At 41.3% G+C, this 24,705-nt stretch overlaps 1 protein-coding gene across 1 annotated transcript in view; it reads left to right on the top strand.

The window, feature by feature from the left end:
- The window catches only part of LOC133554870 (PDZ domain-containing protein 4-like), a 48,673-nt gene that overhangs the window by 15,008 nt on the left and 8,960 nt on the right, over positions 1–24,705 (top strand). Inside the window, 5 exon segments of the mRNA XM_061904112.1 lie at positions 6,052–6,362; positions 6,432–6,519; positions 6,584–6,682; positions 6,757–6,819; positions 11,298–11,399. Of these exon segments, the coding sequence (XP_061760096.1) occupies positions 6,052–6,362; positions 6,432–6,519; positions 6,584–6,682; positions 6,757–6,819; positions 11,298–11,399 (663 nt within the window).

Here is a 24,705-nt window from a genome sequence, read left to right as displayed (position 1 = left end):
TGATCTTATTAGTGCAGGAGTGCCTAATATTGTGACCCAGTGAATGTATATTTCATGACCTACTAACCCAGAGATGTGTGTAATGGATTCTACATCAGGTCTGGTAGACAAGTGCTATTACCCAGCATGAAGTCCTCTTCAAAGCAGTCCAAGCACCCTCATTGATAATGAATGAGCCACCCCCCGCCACCCCCCAACGTACTGCTCTTATTCAGTATTCAGACTTGTCACTCATTGACAGAGAGGTGTTCCTTGCAGCCTTTTTCTGATAGCTTCTGTTGTTGAAAGTGAAAATGACACGGAGGAAGGATGCTTAAGTACCTCTGTGAACTAGCACTCTAAGTAGGCCTAATTGCGCACAAGACCCTGCATGAGAGCAAATGTCTTATTTGTTGCCAGGTTTGTAAGAGCAGTAGAAGAGGCAGTGAGATTTATGAAGGGACTTTAGAGGGAGGAAGGACAAACACAAGGCGACGGAGCGGCTTGAGTAGAAATAGAGCAGCGTGGGTCGACATCTCCAGGGGAGGGACAGAGCAGACAGGAGTGCTGAGGCAGCACGGCCAGATAAGTTCTATAGAGCGGAGAGAAGGCAAGATGAATGTGAACATGGGGTACAATGGCTAGGAAGGAGGCAGAGTGGGGGTGCAAATGTGGTGAGATTGGTGGAGCGCCGTTAGAGAGCGAGAGAAAAAAAAGAGACAAGACGACTGAAGAGGGTTTGCACAAAGGAACACAGATTGGAAACTAACAAGGAAGACTGTGCAAGCTGTGTTAATTAGCCATACATTAGTCTTTCATGCATCGTTGGAAGTATAGGATGAATCGATGCATATGAAAAACACAAGACATTTACAGATATCGGCTCCTGCAGAGTGACTGGCTTGGAGGAAAATTAGTTGAATATCAGCTGGCAGAGCACTGACAAGAGTATTATACAGTACACATACAGTACATCTCTTTGTGTTGGTAGTCCTAAGGGGCAGAAAACGAAAGCATTTTTTGGGGGGTATTTTTGCATCCAGAAAACAATCTGACATTGGGGAACACATTAGGTTTACCTTTACTGAAGGTGTTGGGGAAGATGGCAATGACTTCATATTTCATACTATCCATCCATCTATTTTGTACAGCTTGTCCCACTCGGGGTCGCGGGGAATGCTGGAGCCTATCTCAGCTGCATTCGGGCAAAAGGCGGAGTACACCCGGGACAAGTCACCACCTCATCACAGGGCCAACACAAATAGACAGACAACATTCACACTCACATTCACACACTAGAATATAATATAATAGAATAGAACAGAATAGAATAGAATTGAATAGAATAGAATGCCTTTTATTGTCACTATGCACAGGTACAATGAGATTAAAAGCAACTCCAGTATCAGTGCGACAGTCTATAACCAAAAGAAACAAAAGAAAAATTGTGCAAAAGAAGGTAAGGTGCACAGTCCTGTCCTGAGAATGAATTTTCTGAATGTCTTGTTTAAATACTAGATAATAAATAACACACTATGTACATAGATGCAGAAGCCTTCAGACTGTGGGTGGAAAGTAAAAATTGCATACAGAGAAGTGCGAAACTATAAAACCAGTGCCTAGGAGAGTTCGCCGTGGTTACGGTTTTTGGGAAAAAACTGTTTGTCTTAGACCAGATGATTCTGTAGCGCCTTCCTGAGGGCAGCAGGTCAAACAGGTCAAAGCCAAGGTTGGAGCTGTCCTTGATAATGATGGTAGCTCTGCTGAGGCAGCGGGAGGTGTAAATGTCTGTCAGGGAGGGGATAGGGCAGCCGATGATCCGCTGAGCTGCCTTTACCACTCTCTGGAGCTTCTCCTTGTCTGCAACGATGCAGCTGCCGTACCATGCTGTGGTGCAGTATGTCAGCAGGCTCTCAATGGATGAGCGGTAGAAGGTCAGCAGCAGGTTGGAGTCCAGGTTGTGCTTCTTGAGGACTCTCAGGAAGCACAACCTAGTGATAGCATTAATGTTCTCTGACCAGAAGATGTCAAAGATAAGGATGCCAAGAGACCGGAAGGTGTGGACCCTCTCCACACACTCACCCTTGATGTAGAGGAGGTCTACAGTAGGTCAGTGCTGTGTTTCCTGAAGTCGACGACAATCTTCTTGGTTTTCTTGGTGTTCAGAGCAAGGTTGTTCTCTGAGCACCAGTCTGCCATCTTACGGACCTCCTCTCTGTAGGCTGCCTTCTCCCCCTTTGAGATGAGTCAATTTAGTGTTGCCAATCAGCCTATCCCCAGGTGCATGTCTTTGGAGGTGGGAATAAGCCGGAATACAAATTATTTCCTAAATGCGATATTGTTTTCCACCTTCTTTATCAAAGTACTGGTATTTGCAACTTTCTTTGGCCCCTTAGCAGCTTATTTTGGTGTTGAAGGAAAATCACAAACATGCAACGTTTTTGTTGTATTATAACAGAGACCATATATGCCAGGGGTCAGCAACCCGCGGCTCCGGAGCCGCATGCGGCTCTTTGGCCTCTCTGATGTGGCTCAGCTGCATAATCGCCGACCCCCCGATTGTTTCGGGGGGTTTCGGGATTTTGGTGCCTCTCCCGGACATCACCCGGAGTTAAAATTCTCAGATTTCCACTCCGACTACAATATAGAGGGCGTGTCGTGAAAGCTTTACTTTTAACGTCCTCTACAACATGCCGTCGCACCCGCCTTTACACTATGCTATCTGCGTGCCGGCCGGAAGCATGCATTTCGCTGCTTCTATCTTCACACGTATGAGATTGCAAGGCATACTTGGTCAACAGCCACACAGGTTACACTGAAGGTTGTGATATAAACAACTTTAACACTCATACTAATAAGCGCCACACTGTGAACCCACACCAAACAAGAATGACAAACACATTTCGGGAGAACATCCTCACAGTAACAAAACATAAACGCAACATAACAATTACCCAGAATCCCATGCATCTATGACTATTCCTGGCTATATCATACACCCCCGCGCCAGGAAGAGTCATGGATGGGTGTTTGGTGTTAGCGGGGTTGACTTTAGGCAAAAGCAGACAGTGGTGGGGACGGCCTGGCGCGGTGGGAGAGTAGCCGTGCGCAACCCGAGGGTCCCTGGTTCAATCCCCACCTAGTACCGACCTCGTCACGTCCGTTGTGTCCTGATTAAGACACTTCACTCTTGCTCCTGATGGGTGCTGGTTAGCGCCTTGCATGGCAGCTCCCTCCATCAGTGTGTGAATGTATGTGTGAATGGGTAAATGTGGAAGTAGTGTCAAAGCGCTTTGAGTACCTTGAAGGTAGAAAAGCGCTATACAAGTACAACCCATTTATCATGTATTATTTATTTAAAACCCAAATCATAAGAAAAAGTACCACTTTACATCTTCCAATTTAACTTTTGAACTCAAATAATGACATTCTGAATTAAACATCATTGGCTGTAAATCTTTGGGCACCACACGATTCGATTTTATTTGATTTTATGATTCGATTCAGAATCGATTCTCGATTCAAAACGATTCTCGATTCAAAAGCAATAGTTTTTAATAACATTGGATGCCTGTTCAAAGATGAACTGCATTCCTCCATGAAATACATAAAGAGCTGTGATAAATTTTGCATATTACTTAAAATTCAACCCAAACATTTAATAAAGTCAAATACAAACAAGGTGACAAGAGAAGTATCACCCACTTCTCTTTTGTAAAATACAGCAGATATGCACATCTACATTAACAATATGATTTGCCTGAGTGGCTGGACAGGACAGATTTATATAAAAAAAATACCGATTTTGTTTATTTAATAGATTAAGAATCATTACATGTAAGAATCGTGATTAATTTGAAACATCTATTTTTTGACAGCCCTAATTGTTACTGTTCGAAAAGTATTCATATAACAATAGGTTTGCAAGACCTTGCATTGAGAGGTAGTTTTTATATTTTGCCCTGTTCTTTTGTCTCAGAGTGGGCTCAAAAAACACAGAAAAATCTCTGCAATCTGGTTTTACACAAGTGCAAACTACAAAGAGGTGAAATTAATACTTACCAACGATTTCAATTAAAAGCTGTATTGTAATATTTGTAAGTGCATATCGTTTTTTATTAAAGGGGCTGTTTGCAACTTGTTCCATGAACAAGTTTATGTTTCTATTAGTGGTTTAACTAATAGCTGAGATAGGTGCCAGCGCCCCCCGCGACCCCAAAAAGGGATTAAGCAGTAGAAAATGGATGGATAGTGGTTTAACAGATCACTTATGTTTAAAAATGTTTATGCATCTCACAGTTACTAATTAGATTGAATAAACACTATTTGCAGTTTTGAGGAATTAGTCTGACATAAATAGCTGTCACTTACCTGTCTCGCACAAACGTACATGCCTGCAGCGCATGCACATACACAAAAACAGTCCAAGAGAACTAACAATTTGCAGTCAAGTTGTTGTTATGATGGAAAAGACTTAGACTGATAGCCAACGTTTGTAGCTAAACTTCGCTAAATTGCTATCATTAGTTTAGATCACGGATGTCAAACTTAAGGCCCAGGGGCCAAATCTGGCCTGCCACATTATTTTATGTGGCCCGCGAAAGCATAATAAATAATATGCGTTAATAAAATGCTTAATCTTTTCTTACTAAATATAGTTGTTATTTCCCTTATAACATTAAAAATCATGTACTGTATGCAATTGCATATCTTTTGAATTTCAATATTATAAAAATCAAAATGTTATATTTTCATGTATTCCAAAACTATTTTTTTGTTAAAATAAAGATAAATACTGTACATAAATATCTGCTGGACTTATGATTTCAAAACAAATTATCAATCAAATTGTAGACATTTTTTACGATTAAATTCTTCCGACTAAGTTTTTTACCATAAAATCCACTTTGCTACTGTTTTTTTTCTTCCATATACAGTAAGACAGTAAGACATTAAACAAACAAACACAAAAAACATTAAAACAGTAAGATTTTACGGTAAAAAAACAAACAAAAAACAAACAGGCAGCTCTGTTGCTTGAATTTTACCACTAAAAACAGTGGTATTGTTTCTCCATTCCATTCCATTTATTTAATTTGTTATATGCTGTAAAAAAAAACTCCACTGCTTTTACTGTAACGTTCTGATGACTGAGTTGGACGTTTTTAGCGTAAAATTTAAATATTTATTTTTTATGTAAAATATATTGTCAATGTATTATATACATTATATTCACATGTATATTCTTATATTACTCATTGTTAAAAGCGGCTCTCTGAGGGCAACCAAAACTGCGATTTGGATTCAATGAAAACTAGTTTGATACCCCTGGTTTAGAAATATTACCTGCTGAGAGCTGGAAGAGGTCCACCTACCATACATCAAAAATTTAGCACAAAAAAAAGCCCCTTTAATTTAGTCCACATTTGTAACATGGAGCTACAGCATGACATCATGTAAACACAGCTTGAATAAAACATTAATAATATGCGCTGTGCCAGGATGCATAATTAAGTAGAGGTCATAAAATCATTTGTCTCATGAAAATAACATTTTTAAATATATGTAAATATATGCTGTATACCATTATAGCTCCTTGACTAAAGAGCTCACTTTTCTTGTGTGATTCCTGCTACTGTCAGACTTGTACAGCAATGACCTTCTGACTGCACCATTGTTGTTGTCCTTTCCTTCTCTCCACAGAAGGGTCACGTAAGCGTGCCATGCTCTTTCCATGCCGACAGTCGCTTGGAGGTCTCAAACCTTCTGCTCTATTGTTCATTGGGATGTGCATTTAGACCTTAAAGCTTATACGTGCACATTCTCTGTTTGTCCCTGTGTTCTTCAACCGACACTGTCAGTCTTGTGACCTTTTCAATATCGTCGGCCTGGTTTCAGCTTGTTGCCGCTCTTGCCCGATGAGAGCTAACCTTTCGAGTCTACAAACGTAGTTTGTTCCTTTGATGTCCACCTCATCTTAACTGATTCATATTAGCATGCGTATGAGTCTCTTTCTTGTGGCTTTTGGAAAATGGCTCCTGAATGCCACCTGTCTGATATTGTGTTTTCCAGGTGAATAAAAAGGAGCTCTGCCGCCTGTCTGGGGATCCCACACTGGACATACGGGACCCTCTGTTGTCCAGCCTATTGAGACGTGGGGCGCGCAGACGTGCAGGCCCGACGGCGCCCCCTGCGGCGATTGTACCAGTGACCATGGGGATGGCCGACTGTGTGGACAGCTGCACCCAAACGGACATCAGCTTCCAACATATGTTGACTTTAGGCAAAAGCAGACAGCATCCTTGTGGAGCTCCGCCTCCACCAAACCCTCCGCCCTCGCCTCCTCTACCCCCACTACTGGAGCCATATCTACTCAATGAACTGTCAGTCACGTAACATGCGCTCACTTTTGAGCCTACTTTTTATTTTTGTTCATTTAACAATCCTTTCAGTTTCCTAGAGCCCGTGTACTACGACCCCGCCGACTACTTTGACATCACTCAGCACGACGTCGACAGGCAGGATGAGCTGGAATATGAGGTGAGGGAGGCTCAGACTTGTAACAGGAAGTTGCTGAGCTGTTTTTTCCATAACCTTCCTATAGGAGGTGGAGCTGTACAAGTCTCGTCAGCAGGATAAACTGGGACTGACCGTCTGCTACAGAACAGACGATGAGGAGGATCTCGGGATATATGTCGGCGAGGTGGGAATGTCAACTTCATGATGCTCTGACTCACACACAGTTTGTGTAAGAAAACCTATACTGTTTTCATCCAGGTGAACCCAAACAGTATTGCTGCTATGGATGGACGCATCCGTAAGGGGGACAGAATACTTCAGGTGCAAAAACACACAACAGATGCATGAATTTTGAAGGAATGTTTTATGTACTGGGGGAGAGTGTAGACGGCACAGACCACAAGAGGGCATAGTAGCTCTATGATTTATTATATACATACACTATATGCATAATGAAAAATATAATATGAATTAAACAACAGGGGGGTGGAGTGTGATAAAATCCAAGGGGGTGTATGGTGTGAGACTATGTGTAGGAATTGATGAGTGTGTTACCGGGAATGTTGAGTGAGGAAGAAGACAAGTCCAAAAGGGGCTAGGCAGAAGAAGGTCCGTAACAAAAGCAGGAGGTCTGTGAGGCTGGAGAGGGATGTCGAAAGGGCCGTGTCCAAAGCGGGGGTCGAGGGGGGCAGTCAGGAATCCAGAGGGAAAACGAACAAGGAAGACGAGAAGAACAGTTAGACATGCGGAACAACGGCAGACTGCTGAAAGGACAACAAGGGAAAACACGAGACCAAATAAACACAACCGTGGAGAACACAGAAAGCAAAGCAAGGTTGCATAGAGCTGTATGATAGCTTACGGTACTCAACAGAAGACTACTTTCTGGCCCGGGATAGCAGGTTAAGCAGGCTTACAATGGCTTATCAAGGCGGGTCTCCAGGTGTGCTCATTGCAGCTGCTTGCTGCTGCCGGTCTGGCGCACACCTTGGAGCAGATGAATGCGCACTGACGTGCGCCCAGGCCATGACAGAATGTTAAATATAATATTATAGCGATACTTTGACCACAAACAGTTGAACTTGAATGACAAATACGTAATGTCCTCCTGCGAAGCAGCGTTAATAAATCCCTGTAAATTTTGCGCGAGTTCGCAACTTTGTGCAATGCCTTCAACTTCCCAGCACATTTTGACCATTCAGTGTCATTTTCGGCAGTCAGATTTGTCTATGAGTGGGACTCCAACACGCATGTTAACAGTCTAATCCAAACTTACTGGTATGTGTGTTTCTTGTGTAGACAAAGCAGGAACAGCAAAGTGTAACAATGTATCAACGCTTTATGTGACAGTACAATGGAGAAGGAGACGGCACTGAGACAAAGGCGTCGATGATATGAGACATGTTTATTAAACACAAGGAGGTGGAGAGTGCAATTAATCCAAAAAAGTATGGTGTGACTATGTGTTGTGTTTAACTGAGTTTTACCGAGATTTGTTGAAGGTGCGTGTTGATCGAGATGCGGAAATCCGGGGAGGGCAAGGCAAACTTGGAGGTCGGTGGGCAAGCAAGAGGTCAAAGGCAGGAGTGAGGCATCAAGGTGCGTGTCCAGGCGAGAGGTCGAGATCCAGGATGGCAGCCAGGGAGCCAGAGGGAATTCGGGGAGAAGAGAAACACAATTCGAAACCAGTAAATGAGGCAAAACTGCGGGATGACGACACATGACGCAAAAGGATGAGCACAGAGGAGGGGAAACACAGAGAGATCAAACGCCCATAGGGAGATAGCTAAGACGTGTAGGCTTACAGTAGCTTTGTTCTGGCACTGGAACACAGGACGCACTGGCTTATGATGGGAGTGGAGTCCTTATCAGCATCAGGTGTGTTGATTTCAGATTTCCTGCAGCCACGAAGAGGCACGGCCGTGGCAGGAGCTGAACGCCCATGGACGTGTCCATAGGCGCGCTTAGACGAGCGCAAAGATGAATGAGAGAGAGATCAAACGGCACATTTGTCGTCCTCCCATTTACCTAACCCCTTCTACAAAGTCTACTACAATCATTATGAAAGACATAACAAATGTTTTTCTTTAATGCATTCTAACACATAAATAAACAGAATTAAAAGTTCGCTTACAATGGAGCCAATGGGAGGTCCTCTATTCTGCCCATAAAACCCAATAAACAGCCGTCCATAAACTGCCAACAATACTCCATTTACATTTGGTGACTTAAATATTAACCAAGTATTAGTGACTTTGTTGTTTTAAGCGATAATGCAGACAAACTATTTACAGCGGCGCCGTGATCAATGTTGACATGATCGGTCAGCTGCTTTCTCGCTTCCCTGCTTCTGGAGGTTTATTGTAGATGATAAATCATGCCTCTCACCTGGATACTAGAAGGATGAGGATGTAATCCGACAACTTGGTACACTTTGACAGCCAACATGTCGAAAAACGACACAAAAAGATGCTTGGTTCAATTCCCCTTCAACTAAATGGTAATGTAATAAGATTCGATCAGTAGGTATCCTAATGACAGCAGACAATGTACGGTAAGTGATGTTTATTATGTTTGTTGGCTCTCATGAAGTCTGCAGCGAGTTGGAAAAAATGGGAAATATTGTGGTGTGTTTTTCAATCAATCAATCAATGTTTACTTATATAGCCCTAAATCACTAGTGTCTCAAAGGGCTGCACAAACCACCACGACATCCTCGGTAGGAAAACTCACACCCAGTGGGACATTGGTGACAATAATGACCCAGTGGGACGTCGGTGACAATGATGACTATGAGAACCTTAGAGAGGAGGAAAGCAATGGATTTTTAAAAATAATGCGTCACTAATTCCTAAAATGACCAAAACACAGAAATATTAAATGCTTTAATGAATGTGCCCGTTAATACATTTACTATATACTTACAGCATGTATCTAAAATTTTAATAGGGGTGTTTAGATGTTCTTTAAGGGCTTGACAGGCAGATTAGTGTACCTCCCATAGGCTCCATTGTAAGTGGACTTTTGATCGCCTTTATTTAGTATTCATGATGCATAAAAAAAAGAAAAAAATGTGATCTTGCGTTACATAAGGATTGTGAAATATAGGTAACATTATTTTAAAAGTGCAGTTCCCCTTTAAGGACTTTTGATTTCCTGATCGTTTGTGAGGGCACCAAGCGGACTTGTTGGAAGAGCAGCGCTCAGAGGAATGTTCAGCTTGGTGTCGTTGTTGTTTTGGCTTGTAATTAAAGAGACAGTTGATTCATTACCTCCTTCTTATGTTTGTTTGATATACAGTATTGTATAGCACTTTATATTGTGTTGAAAATGTACAAATCTTTACTGAAATATGGACTTATGTCAAGGCTGGAACCCATTATTTATATTTACATTATTTCTTATGGAGAAATTTGCTTCATTATATGGACTTTTGGATTTAGGAACCCTGTTCAAGTTCCAATTAAGTTTGTAAATCAAAATAGCACTGTACTTAAAATAGTACAGTATGCGCTTTTAGTGCCATCAAGTGTCCACTTTTCTGAAATAAGTACAACATCAATAGAGCATATGTTTTCCAAGGTAATAATATTAATGAATGACATTTGTAACGCACTTTACATTTGTTAAAATCTCAAAGTGCTACAAAGTATAAATATAATGAAAAATAAAATAAAATAAAAATAAAAATAGAAAGTTAGAATATATAATAAAAATACATAAAATAGAAATGAAATCATGAAAAACACTAGATAAACACTAGACAAAACAGAAACATGGATACAAATAGAAATAAAGGCATGGAAGCTCTGAGCAAGCAGTGTATTTAAAAACAAGAAGGGAGAGAAATTAGATAAAAGCTGTGCTAAAAAAGGTGGGTTTTAAGTCCCTTCTTAAAAAGGTCGACTGACTGTGGTGCTCTAAGATGTTGCTGTTCAGGTTATGGTTTCAAGGACCACTTAAAAAATTGATAACAAGTACATAAAATCACAAAAATCAGGGACGGCGTGGCGTAGTGGGAGAGTGGCCGTGCGCAACGTGAGGGTCCCTGGTTCAATCCCCACCTAGTACCAACCTCGTCACGTCCGTTGTGTCCTGAACAAGACACTTCACCCTTGCTCCTGATGGGTGCTGGTTAGCGCCTTGCATGGCAGCTCCCTCCATCAGTATGTGAATGTGTGTGTAAATGGGTAAATGTGGAAGTAGTGTTAAGCGCTTTGAGTACCTTGAAGGTAGAAAAGCGCTATACAAGTACAACCCATTTATCATTTATTTAAGTTGATTCAAAGTTTTTAGTAAAAAAAATAAGCTGTAAAACAACAACTTTTGCTGCAACTTTTTGGGAAAAAGCTGCTGCAAATTCAGGCATTTTAGGCTTCAATCATCACAAAAAAGCTTGCAAAATGCTGGAGGGACTGGTTATTCTGTTTTGATAAATGAAATGTTTTCTGTAGTATATTAGCCCACTTCATCATACTGAAGCTTCCTCCTAGGTTTCTGGTCTCTTTTAACAGCAACATGAGAAGGAGGAAAATAAACCGCTTGCCGCACTGCAGTTCTACCGTACACAACCCAAAATGGCAATCACAATTCATGAAAACTAAGCTAAATACAGAACGGTGGCTCTCATTTAGATTGTGCAGGTTGACCTCATGTTGTGAGGGCATGATTAAATATACAGCACATGATATAACTGTCATGATTGTTATCAACAAGCCACTGATATATTCCTCTAGATAATGTTTCCACAAATATGCCACTGGCACTGAACTAAAGATGTCTTGCGCTCTTTCTGTTAGATCAATGGCGTGGACGTCCAGGACAGAGAGGAGGCGGTTGCTAACCTCACCAGAGAGGACAGCACTAATGTCTCCTTGATCCTCGCGCGACCTGAGATAGAGGTGAGGAAATTGGATAGGTGGTCCAGGGGGAGCGAGCTATTCAAGGCTCAGTCTGGGCATGATGAGCTGAAAATATATTATTGTCCTTTATCTTCTTTGTTGCCACAATGAAGGAGGTTTTCTCAATGCTTCATAAGCCAGTTAAATCGTCATGTGCTCAGGAAAATGTAAGGACTTATGTGTAGAGTGCAGACACAAACAGTGGGTCTGGAAAATATTCACAGCGCTACATTTTCTCCACATTTTATGTTAGAGCCTTATTGCAAAATGGAAAACATTCATTTTTGTCCTGAAAAAGCTAAAGACAAAACGCCATTCACAGTATTTGTTTAGTTCTTTGTTGATGCACATTTGGCAGCAATTACATCCATCCATCCATTTCCTACCGCTTGTCCCTTTTGGGATCGCGGGGAGTCGCTGCAGCCTATGTCAGCTGCATTCGGGCGGAAGGCGGGCTACACCCTGGACAAGTCGCCACCTCATCGCAGGGCTAACACAGATAGACAGACAACATTCACGCTCACATTCACACACTAGGGCCAATTTAGTGTTGCCAATCAACCTATCCCCAGGTGCATGTCTTTGGAAGTGGGAGGAAGCCGGAGTACCCGGAGGGAACCCACGCATTCACGGGGAGGACATGCAAACTCCACACAAAAAGATCCCAAGCCTGGGATTGAACCCAGGACTACTCAGGACCTTCGTAGAGTGAGGCAGATGCACTAACCCCTCTGCCATCGTGGGCAGCAATTACAGCCTCAAGTATTTTCAATACCATGCCATAAGCTCAGCACACCTATCTTTGGGAAATGTTGCCCATTCCTCTATGTAGCACCTCACAATCTTCATCAGGTTGGATGAGAAGCGTTGGGTTTCATCCAGGATGTCTCTGTTCATTGCTGCATTCATCCTTCCCTCTATCCTGACTAGTCGCCCAGTTCCTGCCGCTGAAAACCATCCCCACAGCATGATGCTGCCATGCGTCACTGTATAAGGATGGTATTGGCCAGGTGATGAGCAGTGCCTGGTTATCTCCAAACATGACGCTTGGCAGTCACTCCAAAGAGTTCAATCTTTGTTTCATCAGACCAGATAATTTAGTTTCTCATGGTCTGAGAGTGCAGGTGCATGTTAGCAAATGTTTTACAAAAAAATGGCTTCCTTCTGGCCGCTATACCATACAGGCCTGATTGATGGCTTGCCGTAGAGATGGTTGTCCTTCTGGAGGGGTTTTCCTCTCTCCACAGAAGAATGCTGTAGCTCTGACAGAGTGACCATCAGGTTCTTGGTCACCTCCATGACTAGACTTAGATGAATGCAGCAATGTACAGAAACATTCTGTGCTAGGATCGGCTAAGCCGAGTTAGGACTCCAAAGCAGAGATGAACCGGTTTAAAAAAAACAAACAATGTTTAATAACACAAAAATCCTTCACAAAGAGTCGAGAAAATAACAAAAGACAGATTCAAAAGGAATGGAGAACATAAAATGCACTCAGACGGAGTGGGGAAATACACTGCACAACTGTACTGGGATGAAACCACTGGAAAATATGTATGAGTCGAGGCCAAGATGGGGAATGACAATCACAGGTAAGCGCCAAGCGAGTGGAAAATGTCCTTAAAATCGGAGTGAAGCATCAACAATCAATTGGCAAAGATAGGACTGGCCAGGGACCTTAAAGGCCTACTGAAACCCACTAGTACCGACCACGCAGTCTGATAGTTTATAAATCAATGATGAAATATTAACATTGCAACACATGCCAATACGGCCTTTTTAGTTCACTAAATTACAGTTTCTTGTTGAAAACGTCGCGGAATGATGACGTGTGCGCATGACGTCTCAAGTTGCAGGGGACATATTAGCCAGCACCATTTGCGGCTAAAAGTCGTCTCTTTTCATCGCGCAATTAAACAGTATTCTGGACATCTGTGTTGCTGAATCTTTTGCAATTTGTTCAATTAATAATGGAGAAGTCAAAGTAGAAAGATGGAGGTAGGAAGCTTTAGCCTTTAGCCATACAAACACATGGTGTTTCATTGTTTAAAATTCCCGGAGGTAAAGCTTTACTATGGATCAGAGCGGTCAAGCGAACATGGTTCCCGACCACTTGTCAATCAGCAGGTTTTGGTGAGAAAAGTGTGGTAAAAAGTCGCCTCTTGCCGGAGATCAGCTGAGCTTGCGCCGTCCATGCAGCTGCCGTCGACTTCCCTCAGAGACTGGCGTCAAGACACCCCTCCAATTATCAGGTACTACTTAATCTCACTAAAACACTAGCAACACAATAGAAAGATAAGGGATTTCCCAGAATTATTCTAGTAAATGTGTCTAAAAACATCGGAATCGCTCCAAATGCAATCACCTTTTTTTTAACTTTATTTTTATTTTAATTTTTTCTAGTCCTTCGCTATCAATATCATCATCCACGAATCTTTCATCCTCGATCAAATTAATGGGGAAATTGTCGTTTTCTCGGTCCGAATAGCTCTTGCTGCTGGAGGCTCCCATTATAAACAATGTGAGGATGTGAGGAGCCCTCAACGGGTGACGTCATCGTCTGCGACTTCCAGTAAAGGCAAGGCTTTTTCATTAGCGACCAAAAGTTGCGAACTTTATCGTCAATGTTTTCTACTTAAATCCTTTCAACAAAAATATGGCAATATCTCGAAATGATCAAGTATGACACGTAGAATGGACCTGCTATCCCCGTTTAAATAAGAAAATCTCATTTCAGTAGGCTTTTAAGTAGGCCAGACTACCAATTGGCTGCAGGTGTGCCAGAGTGGCTCTGCCCTGGAACTGCAAAACCAGGTGCTGCAACAGAGAGCAGAAAGGGGGCAGTAGAGCGGCCAAACACATCACATACTGGATGAAAAGCAATGCTTCCCATCCAAACCGATGGCGCTTGAGAGGTGCTGCAAAGAGGATTGGGCAAAGAAGAAAAGGTGTGCCAAATGTGTATTAAAGACGTATCAAAACAGACTTGAGACTGTATTTGCTGCCAAAGGTGCATTAACAAAGCATTGAGCAAACGCTGTGAATACTTATGTAAATGTTTTTTTTTAAATTTTTAACAAATGTGCAAAAAAAAACAAAATATTCATCCATCCATCTTCTTATGCTTATCCGAAGTCGGGTCGTGGGGGCAGCAGCCTAAGCAGGGAAGCCCAGACTCTCCCCTCCCCAGCCACTTCATCCAGCTCTTCCTGGGGAATCCTGAGGCAAAAACTAAATAAAAACACTTTTTCACAGTGCCATTATGAGGTATTGTGTGTAGAATTTTGAGGACAAAAATGAATTTATTCGATTTTGGTATAATGTTCTAACAAAATGTGGGGAAAGTAAAGCGCTGTGAATATTTTCCGGATGCACTGTAATATGTTGATGCAACTCATATTTACAAAAGAAAAGATAACACACTAGGCCATGAAATTGCTAAAGACACTTAATAAACATTTCTTTATTCAACATTTGCTTTGGGCACAAGACAGCAACTCCATGCATACATTCCTGTCATCTGAATGATTATTAGAATTCTGCGCTGGAAAATATTGCATACAAACGTCCCTAAGGACCTACAGTATGATGCTCTTGTCTCAGAAGGACGTCAGAAGAAGGAAAGGGAAAGACACATCATTTCAAAATCAGTCTTCAGTATACTGCGCAAAGAAGCAACAATGTAAAATATGCACATCGATTATGGCAAGATGAATTGTGGCAGCATCATACATGCAGATTTATTGTTATAAAGAGATGCATTTTTGGCGTTATTAATTGAATAAATTATACTAAGCTGAGCCCTCACATTTATTTATTTACTTTAGAGGAGTCAGCGTACAGCTTGTATAGCAGCAGAGCCACCACAGACAAAATTTGGCCCCCAAGCAGAATTCTATTTGTTTGTTAATGATATGTTTTAACTATCCATCCATCCATTTTCTACCGCTTATTCCCTTTGGGGTCGCTGGGGGCGCTGGTGCCTATCTCAGCTAAAATCGGGCGGAAGGCGGGGTAAACCCTGGACAATTCGCCACCTCATCGCAGGGCCAACACAGATAGACAGACAACATTCACACTCACATTCACACACTAGGGCCAATTTAGTGTTGCCAATCAACCTATCCCCAGGTGCATGTCTTTGGAGGTGGGAGGAAGCCGGAGTACCCGGAGAAAACCCACGCATTCACGGGCAGGACATGCAAACTCTACACAGAAAGATCCCGAGCCCGGGATTGAACCCTGACTACTCAGGACCTTTGTATTGTGAGGCAGACGCACTAACTCCTCTTCCACCGTGAAGCCCATGTTTTAACTATTGCTGTAAAATTATATTTAGGAAAAATCTGATTAATTACACTTTTGAACTGTGATTAATCACAATTAATCACAGTTGCTCCAAAAGTGGTGCTTAACTTATCTGTGGTACTTTGGTTGTTGCGGGTATAAGCCACCAGTGTTGTGTGTCGTCCACTGCTTGTTGTCGATGTACTGGTAGTGTACTTACAAGCGGCTGTCTCAAAAACATGTTTTGCTTTTAGCTGCTATTTCAAAAACGTTGTGCTGCGATTAAAGAATTAATCGCTGCAGTATATACAAATTACCTCTGTTTTATTTCAAGTATATAGATATACATATGTATACATATACATACATACACACACACATATATACATAAAAGGGTGGAGTGCCATCTCCGGGTTGGGGAGGAAACCCTGCCCCAAGTGGAGGAGTTCAAGTACCTAGGAGTCTTGTTCACGAGTGGGGGAAGAGTGGATCGTGAGATCGACAGGCGGATCGGTGCGGCGTCTTCAGTAATGCGAACGTTGTACCGATCCGTTGTGGGGAAGAAGGATCTAAGCCGGAAGGCAAAGCTCTCAATTTACCGGTCGATCTATGTTCCCATCCTCACCTATGGTCATGAGCTTTGGGTCATGACCGAAAGGATAAGATCACGGGTACAAGCGGCCGAAATGACTTTCCTCCGCCGGGTGGCGGGGCTCTCCCTTAGAGATAGGGTGAGAAGCTCTGCCATCCGGGAGGAACTCAAAGTAAAGCCGCTGCTTCTCCACATCGAGAGGAGCCAGATGAGGTGGCTCGGGCATCTGGTCAGGATGCCACCCGAACCCCTCCCTAGGGAGGTGTTTAGGGCACGTCCAGTCGGCAGGAGGCCACGGGGAAGACCCAGGACACGTTGGGAAGACTATGTCTCCCGGCTGGCCTTGGAACGCCTCGGGATCCCCCGGGAAGAGCTAGACGAAGTGGCTGGTGAGAGGGAAGTCTGGGCTTCCCTGCTTAGGCTGCTGCCCCCGCGACCCGACCTCGGATAAGCGGAAGATGATGGATGGATGGATGGATATACATATACAGGACTGTCTCAGAAATTTTGACTATTGTGATAAAGTCCTTTATTTTCTGTAATGCAACTAAAAACATAAAATATGTCATACATTATGGATTCATTAAACATCAACTGAAATATTGCAAGCCTTTTATTATTTTAATATTGCTGATTATGGCATACAGCTTAAGAAAACTCAAAAATCCTATCTCAAAAAATTTGAATATTTCCTCAGACCATGTAAAAAAAAAAGATACATCACAGAAACAAAATCAAACATTTGAAAATGTCAATTAATGCACTCAGTACTTGGTTGGGAATCCTTTTGCACGGATTACTGCCTCAATGCGGCGTGGCATGGTGGCAATCGACCTGTTGCATTGCTGAGGTGTTATGGGTGCCCAGGATGCTTCAATAGCGGCATTTAGCTCATTTGCATTATTGGGTCTGGTGTCTTTCAGCTTCTTCTTCACAATACCCCACACATTCTCCGTGGGGTTCAGGTCAGGGGAGTTGTCAGGCCAATGGAGGACAGTAATGCCGTGGTCAGTACACCAGTTACTGCTGGTTTTGGCACAGTGGGCAGGTGCCAGATCATGCTGGAAAATTATGTCTCATCATCATCGGTGGTCACTTGAAGCTAGTATGATGGTCTTCCTGGTAGGGGAGTATTCCTTTATGGAGGATACCTGTGCGTGACTTTGTTTAACGTGGGAAGACTGGTGCACGGACAGTTACCACACGATCCTTGACAGATCCGGGTCAGGGTCCAGTTGCATGGAGTCCAAGACGACTGGGGACCCTTTTCTTCTGCAGGCTTCATACGCCATCCCAGCCATTGTGACGTTCCATAGGGTTAACAATCATCCTCAGCCTGTTCTACCATTGAGGTCTTGGGTTGTTATTTCCCCATAACTGGGCCCACATGGATGTGGGGGTGCCTTCTTCCGCCATCGCAGCCGTTGTGGTGGTTCTTACATCTACCCTCTTCCGCCTGCTCCGCCCTTGAGGTTTTCACCGTATCCCTGGCTAGGGGGCAGTCGGGTTCTAGGCCTTTGCCAAGGGCCACCTGGGGTACAGTAATAAAGGGGTTAACCTCCTAGTGCCCCAAGACCCTTTAACGTCATGCCCAGGACAGATAGACATCTATATACAGAATATATATACAGGCTCTAGCACCCCGCGCAACTCCGAGAGGGACAAGCGGTAGAAAATGGATGGATTGGGATATATATATATGTATATATATATATATATATATATATATATATATATATATATATATATATATATATATATATATATATATATATATATACATATATACACATCCACAGTATATATACACACACACAAACACATATATACACACGTATACATACATGTATATATATATATATATATATATATATATATATATATATATATATATATATACATATATATTATACATATATATATAGTACACACATATGGACATAAATATATATATATATATATATATATATATACATATATATATAAATACATATATGTTGTCTGTCTATCTGTGTTGGCCCTGCGATGAGGTGGCAACTTGTCCAGGGTGTACCCCGCCTTCCGCCCGATTGTAGCGGGGATAGGCACCGGCGCCCCCCGCGACCCCAAAGAGAATAAGCAGTAGAAAATGGATGGATGGATGGATATACATATATATATATATATATATATATATATATATACATACACACATCCACAGTATATATACACACACAAACACATATATATATACACACACACACATACATATATATATATACATATATATTATACATATTTATACAAACCCCGTTTACCTATTAGTTGGGAAATTGTGTTAGATGTAAATATAAACGGAATACAATGATTTGCAAATCATTTTCAACACATATTCAGTTGAATATTGTACTAAGACAACATATTTGATGTTCAAACTGATAAACATTTTTTTTGCAAATAATCATTAACTTTAGAATTCAATGCCAGCAACACGTGACAAAGAAGTTGGGAAAGGTGGCAATAAATACTGATAAAGTTGAGGAAAGCTCAGCAAAAACTTATTTGGCACATCACACAGGTGTGCAGGCTAATTGGGAACAGGTGGGTTTCATGATTGGGTATAAAAACAGCTTCCCAAAAAATGCTTAGTCTTTCACAAGAAAGGATGGGGCGAGGTACACCCCTTCGTCCACAACTGCGTGAGCAAATAGTCAAACAGTTTAAGAACAATGCAATTGCAAGACATTTAGGGATTTCTACATATACGGTCCATATTATCATCAAAAGGTTCAGAGAATCTGGAGAAATCACTCCACGTAAGCGGCATGGCTGGAAACCAACATTGAATGACCGTGATCTTCGATCCCTCAGACAGCACTGTATCAAAAATCGACATCAATCTCTAAAGGATTTCACCACATGGGCTCAGGAAAACTTCAGAAAACCACTGTCACTAAATACAGTTAGTAGCTACATTTGTAAATTTAAGTTAAAGCTTTACTTTGCAAGGCGAAAGCCATTTATCAACAACATCAAAAAATGCCGCCGGCTTCATCTAAGATGAACTGATGCAAAGTGGAAAAGTGTTCTGTGGTCTGACGAGTCCACATTTCAAATTGGTTTTGGAAACATTCGACATTGTGCCATCCGGAACAAGGGGGAAGCGAACCGTCCTGACTGTTATTGACGCAAAGTTCAAAAGTCAGCACGTGTGATGGGAAGGCACCATTAATGCTGAAAGGTACATAAAGGCCATCTAAGCGCCGTCTTTTTCATGGATGCCCCTTTTTATTTCAGCGAGACAATGCCAAGCCACATTCAGTACGTGTTACAACAGCGTGGCTTTGTAAAAAAAGAGTGCGGGTACTTCCCTGGCTCTCCTGCAGTCCAGACCTGTCTCCTATCAAAAATGTGTGGCGCATTATGAAGCGTAAAATACTACAGCAGAGACCCTGAACTGTTGAACGACTGAAACGCTACATAAAACAAGAATGGGAAAGAATTCTACTTTCAAAGCTTCAACAATTAGTTTCCTCAGTTCCCAAACGTTTATTGAGTGTTGTTAAAAGAAAAGGTGATGTAACACAGTGGTGAACATGCCTTTTCCCAACTACTTTGGCACGTGTTGCAGCCATGAAATTCTAAGTTAATTATTATTTGCAAAAAAAAAATAAAGTTTATGAGTTTGAACATCAAACATTTTGACATGCTAGCAGAGTAGTAGAATTTTTTTAAGAGCTTTTATAATTATAAAGGACAATGTTTTATCAACTGATTGCAAATGTAAATTTGTTTTGACGATTAAATGGACCAAAAATATGACTTATTTTATCTTTGTGAAAACATTGGACAGTGTGTGTTGTCAAGCTTATGAGATACGATGCAAGTATAAGCCACTGTGATACTATTGTTCTTTTTTTTTTTTATAAATGTCAATGAGTGATTTTTAATTACTGCTATGCTGAAATTATAACTAATATTGATACTGTTGTTGATAATCATTTTTGTTTCACTACTTTTGGTTTGTTCTGTGTCGTGTTTGTGTCTCCTTTCAATTGCTCTGTTTATTGCAGTTCTGAGTGTCGCTGGGTCAGGTTTGGTTTTGGAATTGGATTGCATTGTTATGGTATTGCTGAGTAGTGGTTTGTAGGGTTGATAAAAAAAATAAAAAAATAAATCAATTTTTTTTTTTTTTAAATGAGAATTGATTCTGAATCGCACAACGTATTCGATTCGGTTCGTAAATATATATATATACATATATATATATATATATATATATGTATATGTATATGTATATATATATATATATATATATACATATATATATATATATATGTAGGTGTGGGAAAAATCACAGGACTACTTCATCTCTACAGAACTGTTTCATGAGGGGTTCCCTCAATCATCAGGAGATTTTAATGGAAGCATTCACATACAATGGTTTATATAGGGCACAGAGTGGGTGGGTACAGGCAGGCGTAGGGGCGTGGTGATTGGCTCATGTGTTACCTAGGAGGTGTTTCCGTCTGTGGCGGCATGTTGAAATGATTTCACTGCGCTTATTGAGGGATGATATATCTGGATGATATATAATAAACAGTTTCTCTTTTAAGCATAGGTTGCATCTTTTATTACCACTGTTGTAAGGTGTGCTGGATGCAAGAATTTGCCATGTTATTGAATATTCAATATTATTGTCTTTGAGGTTCGAAATGTGTTTGCTGAGTTCTTGCGCAAGGACATTAACACATCCGACACGTACGTAGGATTAACCGAAGGAGCATTCAAAACAAGATGGAATAATCACAACGCCTCCTTTAGAAACCAGACTTTGCGGAATTCTACAGAACTCAGCTAACACATTTGGAACCTCAAAGACAATAATATTGAATATTCAATAACATGGCAAATTCTTGCATCCAGCACACCTTACAACAGTGGTAATAAAAGATGCAACCTATGCTTAAAAGAAAAACTGTTTATTATATATCATCCAGATATATCATCCCTCAATAAGCGCAGTGAAATCATTTCAACATGCCTTCACAGAAGGAAACACCTCCTAGGTAACACATGAGCCAATCACCACGCCCCTACGCCTGCCTGTACCCACCCACTCTGTGCCCTATATAAACCATTGTATGTGAATGCTTCCATTAAAATATCCTAATGATTGAGGGAACCCCTCATGAAACAGTTCTGTAGAGATGAAGTAGTCTTGTGATTCTCCCCACACCTACATATTGCGCTCTACCACGGTATCGAGCACTATTCTCTGGATAATCCAATCAAGACATATATATATATATATATATATATACATATATATATATATATATATATATATATACACACATTAGGGGTGTGGGAAAAAAATCGATTCGAATACGAATCGAATCAAATACGTTGCGCGATTCAGAATCAATTCTCTTTTTTTTTTTTAAATTGATTTTTTTTTTTTTTTTTTAAAGACAAGCACCAACGAAATTTCTGCCATATTTATTAACAAGATAATTGATTCCCCCCACACCTATTCTGTATGATTATTGAAAAGGCAGACTCCCACGCTCCATGTAAGATTACCAAAATCTGTATGCAGGCCACACTTTATAGGGAGAGTGCTCCAGGGTAGATTTAAAAGGCTGTCATTATAATGAGCCCACTGTGTACGCACACACACACGCGCGCGCGCGCACGCATGCATGCACGCATGCATGCACACACACACACACACAAGTCCTTGTATTTGGAGGGATGAGTACTACCTTGAATACCTGAGAACACTGCCATGAGGTCTCCTCATTAGGATTCAGTGAGGGCAGGCAAGGCATGGCTCATCAGAAGGAAATGCGCAAGCAAAGATTAAAGTTTGATCTGCTGCCCTGTGGGAAAGTGGAGAGGGCTGTGAAGACGTAGTCCAGGAAAAAGAACAAAGACGAACACGATCGATACATTTTGCCATCAGAATGCAATTCACATGGAACCAATTAAGCAGAAGATCAGCTGTGTTCTCAGGGGCTAGTCATCAGTGGTTTAAGAGCATTTGCATGATATTCAATCCTTAACATTGCATTAGGCTCACATCATCACAGTTAATATAAGTAAGGCTCTGTCCACATATACAGTGGCTCCGGAAAGTTTTCACAGCACTTCGCTTTTTCCACATTTTGTTATCTCACAGCCTTATTCTAAAATGGAATACATTAATTTTATCCGCAAAATTCTACACACAATAACCTATATTGACAATGTGAAATAATTTTTTTTTTTTTTAGAAATGTTTGCAGATTTATTATAAATAAAAAACTAAGAACTCACACATGCATAAATATTCACAGCCACAGCCTGATGCTTTGTTCAATACTTTATTGATGCACCTTCGGCAGTAAATACAGCCTCAAGTATTTTTGAATACGATACCACAAGCTTGGAACACCTAAATGTTGGCAGTTTTGCCCATTCCTCTTTGCAGCACCCCTCAAGCTCCATCAGGTTGGATGGGAAGCGTCAGTGCACAGCCATTTTCAGAAATAAGATCTCTCCAGATATTTAAGTCTTGGCTCTGACAGATCCACTCAAGGACATGTCCAGAATTGTCTTAAACCCATTATTTTGATATCTAGTGTATTTAATGTTGTTGTCCTGCTGAAAGATGAACTGCCCCAGTCAGAGTTCAAGGGGGCTCTGTAGCAGGTTTTCATCCTGGATGTCTCTGCAAATTGCTACATTCATTTTTCCCTTTATCCAGACCAGTTGCCCAGTTCCTGCCGCTGAAAAACATCCCTACAGCATGATGCTGCCACCATGCTTCACTGTAGGGATGGTATTGGCCTGGTGATGACTGAGTGGTGCCCGGTTTCATCCAAACATGATGCCTGGCACACACACCAAAGAATTTGTCATATATATATATATATATATATATATATATATATATATATATATATATATATATATGTATATATACAAACCCTGTTTCCATTGGAGTTGGGAAATTGTGTTGGATGTAAATATTAACGGAATACAATGCTTTGCAAATCCTTTTCAACCCATATTCAATTGAATGCACTACAAAGACAAGATATTTGATGTTCAAACTCATTAACTTTTTTTATTTAAAAAAAAAAAAATTAACTTAGAAATTCATGGCTGCAACACATGCCAAAGTAGTTGGGAAAGTGCATGTTTTACCACTGTGTTACATCACCTTTTCTTTTAACAACACTCAAACGTTTGGGAACTGAGGAAACTAATTATTGAAGCTTTGAAAGTGGAATTCTCTCCCATTCTTGTTTTATGTAGAGCTTTAGTCGTTCAACAGTCCGGGGTCTCAGCTGTCGTATTTTACGCTTCATAATGCGCCACACATTTTCGATGGGAGACAGGTCTGGACTGCAAGCGGGCCAGGAAAGTACCCTCACTCTTATTTTATGAAGCAACGCTGTTGTGACACGTGCTGAATGTGGCTTGGCATTGTCTTGCTGAAATAAGCAGGGGCGTCCATGAAAAAGACGGCGCTTAGATGGTAGCATATGTTGTTCCAAAACCTGTATGTACCTTTCAGCATTAATGGTGCTTTCACAGATGTGTAAGTTACCCATGCCTTGGGCACTAATGCACCCCCATACCATCACAGATGTTGACTTTTGGACTTTGCGTCTATAACAGTCTGGATGGTTCACTTCCCCTTTGGTCCGGATGACACGATGTCGAATATTTCCAAAAACAATCTGAAATGTGGACTCGTCAGACCACAGAACACTTTTCCACTTTGCATCAGTCCATCTTAGATGATCTCGGGCCCAGAGCAGCCGGCTCAGATTCTGGATGTTGTTGATAAATGGCTTTCGTTTCGTATAGTAGCGCTTTAACTTGCACTTACAGATGTAGCTACTAACTGTATTTAGTGACAGTGTTTTTAGGGTCCGCCCTGCTATGGCAAAGGACTCCACAGGAGTCCTTTGCCATGGCAAGGACCCTATTGAATCTGCTGCGTTTTATTATTGTTCTTTCTTTCTTCCGCACCGATACTCGCCTATGCGCTGTATTTTGACCCACTGACCATGCCTCAAAGCACACCAAATTTGACACACGCGTCGGTGAGGAGTTTCTTCCCAACATATTAGGGAGCCGAACCAGAAAAATCAAAATTGCGCGATAGCGCCCCCTAGGAAAAGACAAAAAATGGATTGCTTGTAACTTCCGGTAGGAATGTCGTAGAGACATGAAACAAAATCCTCTATGTAGAACTGACCTAGACCTAAATTCTCCATCAGAAACTCCTATACCTAAAATCAACAGAAATTTTGCAAAACCCTTTCAAAGCAAAATTTTCACAAAAAATGCTATTTTTGCCTCTTTGAGCTGTAATTTGACCCCCTTAAAATGCTTCAAAACTCACCAAACTTGGCACACACACCAGAACTGGCAGAAATTGTGATCTAA

Source organism: Nerophis ophidion, linkage group LG06, assembly GCF_033978795.1.
Source record: "Nerophis ophidion isolate RoL-2023_Sa linkage group LG06, RoL_Noph_v1.0, whole genome shotgun sequence".
In the NCBI taxonomy this organism is placed as follows: domain Eukaryota; kingdom Metazoa; phylum Chordata; class Actinopteri; order Syngnathiformes; family Syngnathidae; genus Nerophis; species Nerophis ophidion.
This window is presented reverse-complemented; position numbering and strand designations above follow the sequence as displayed.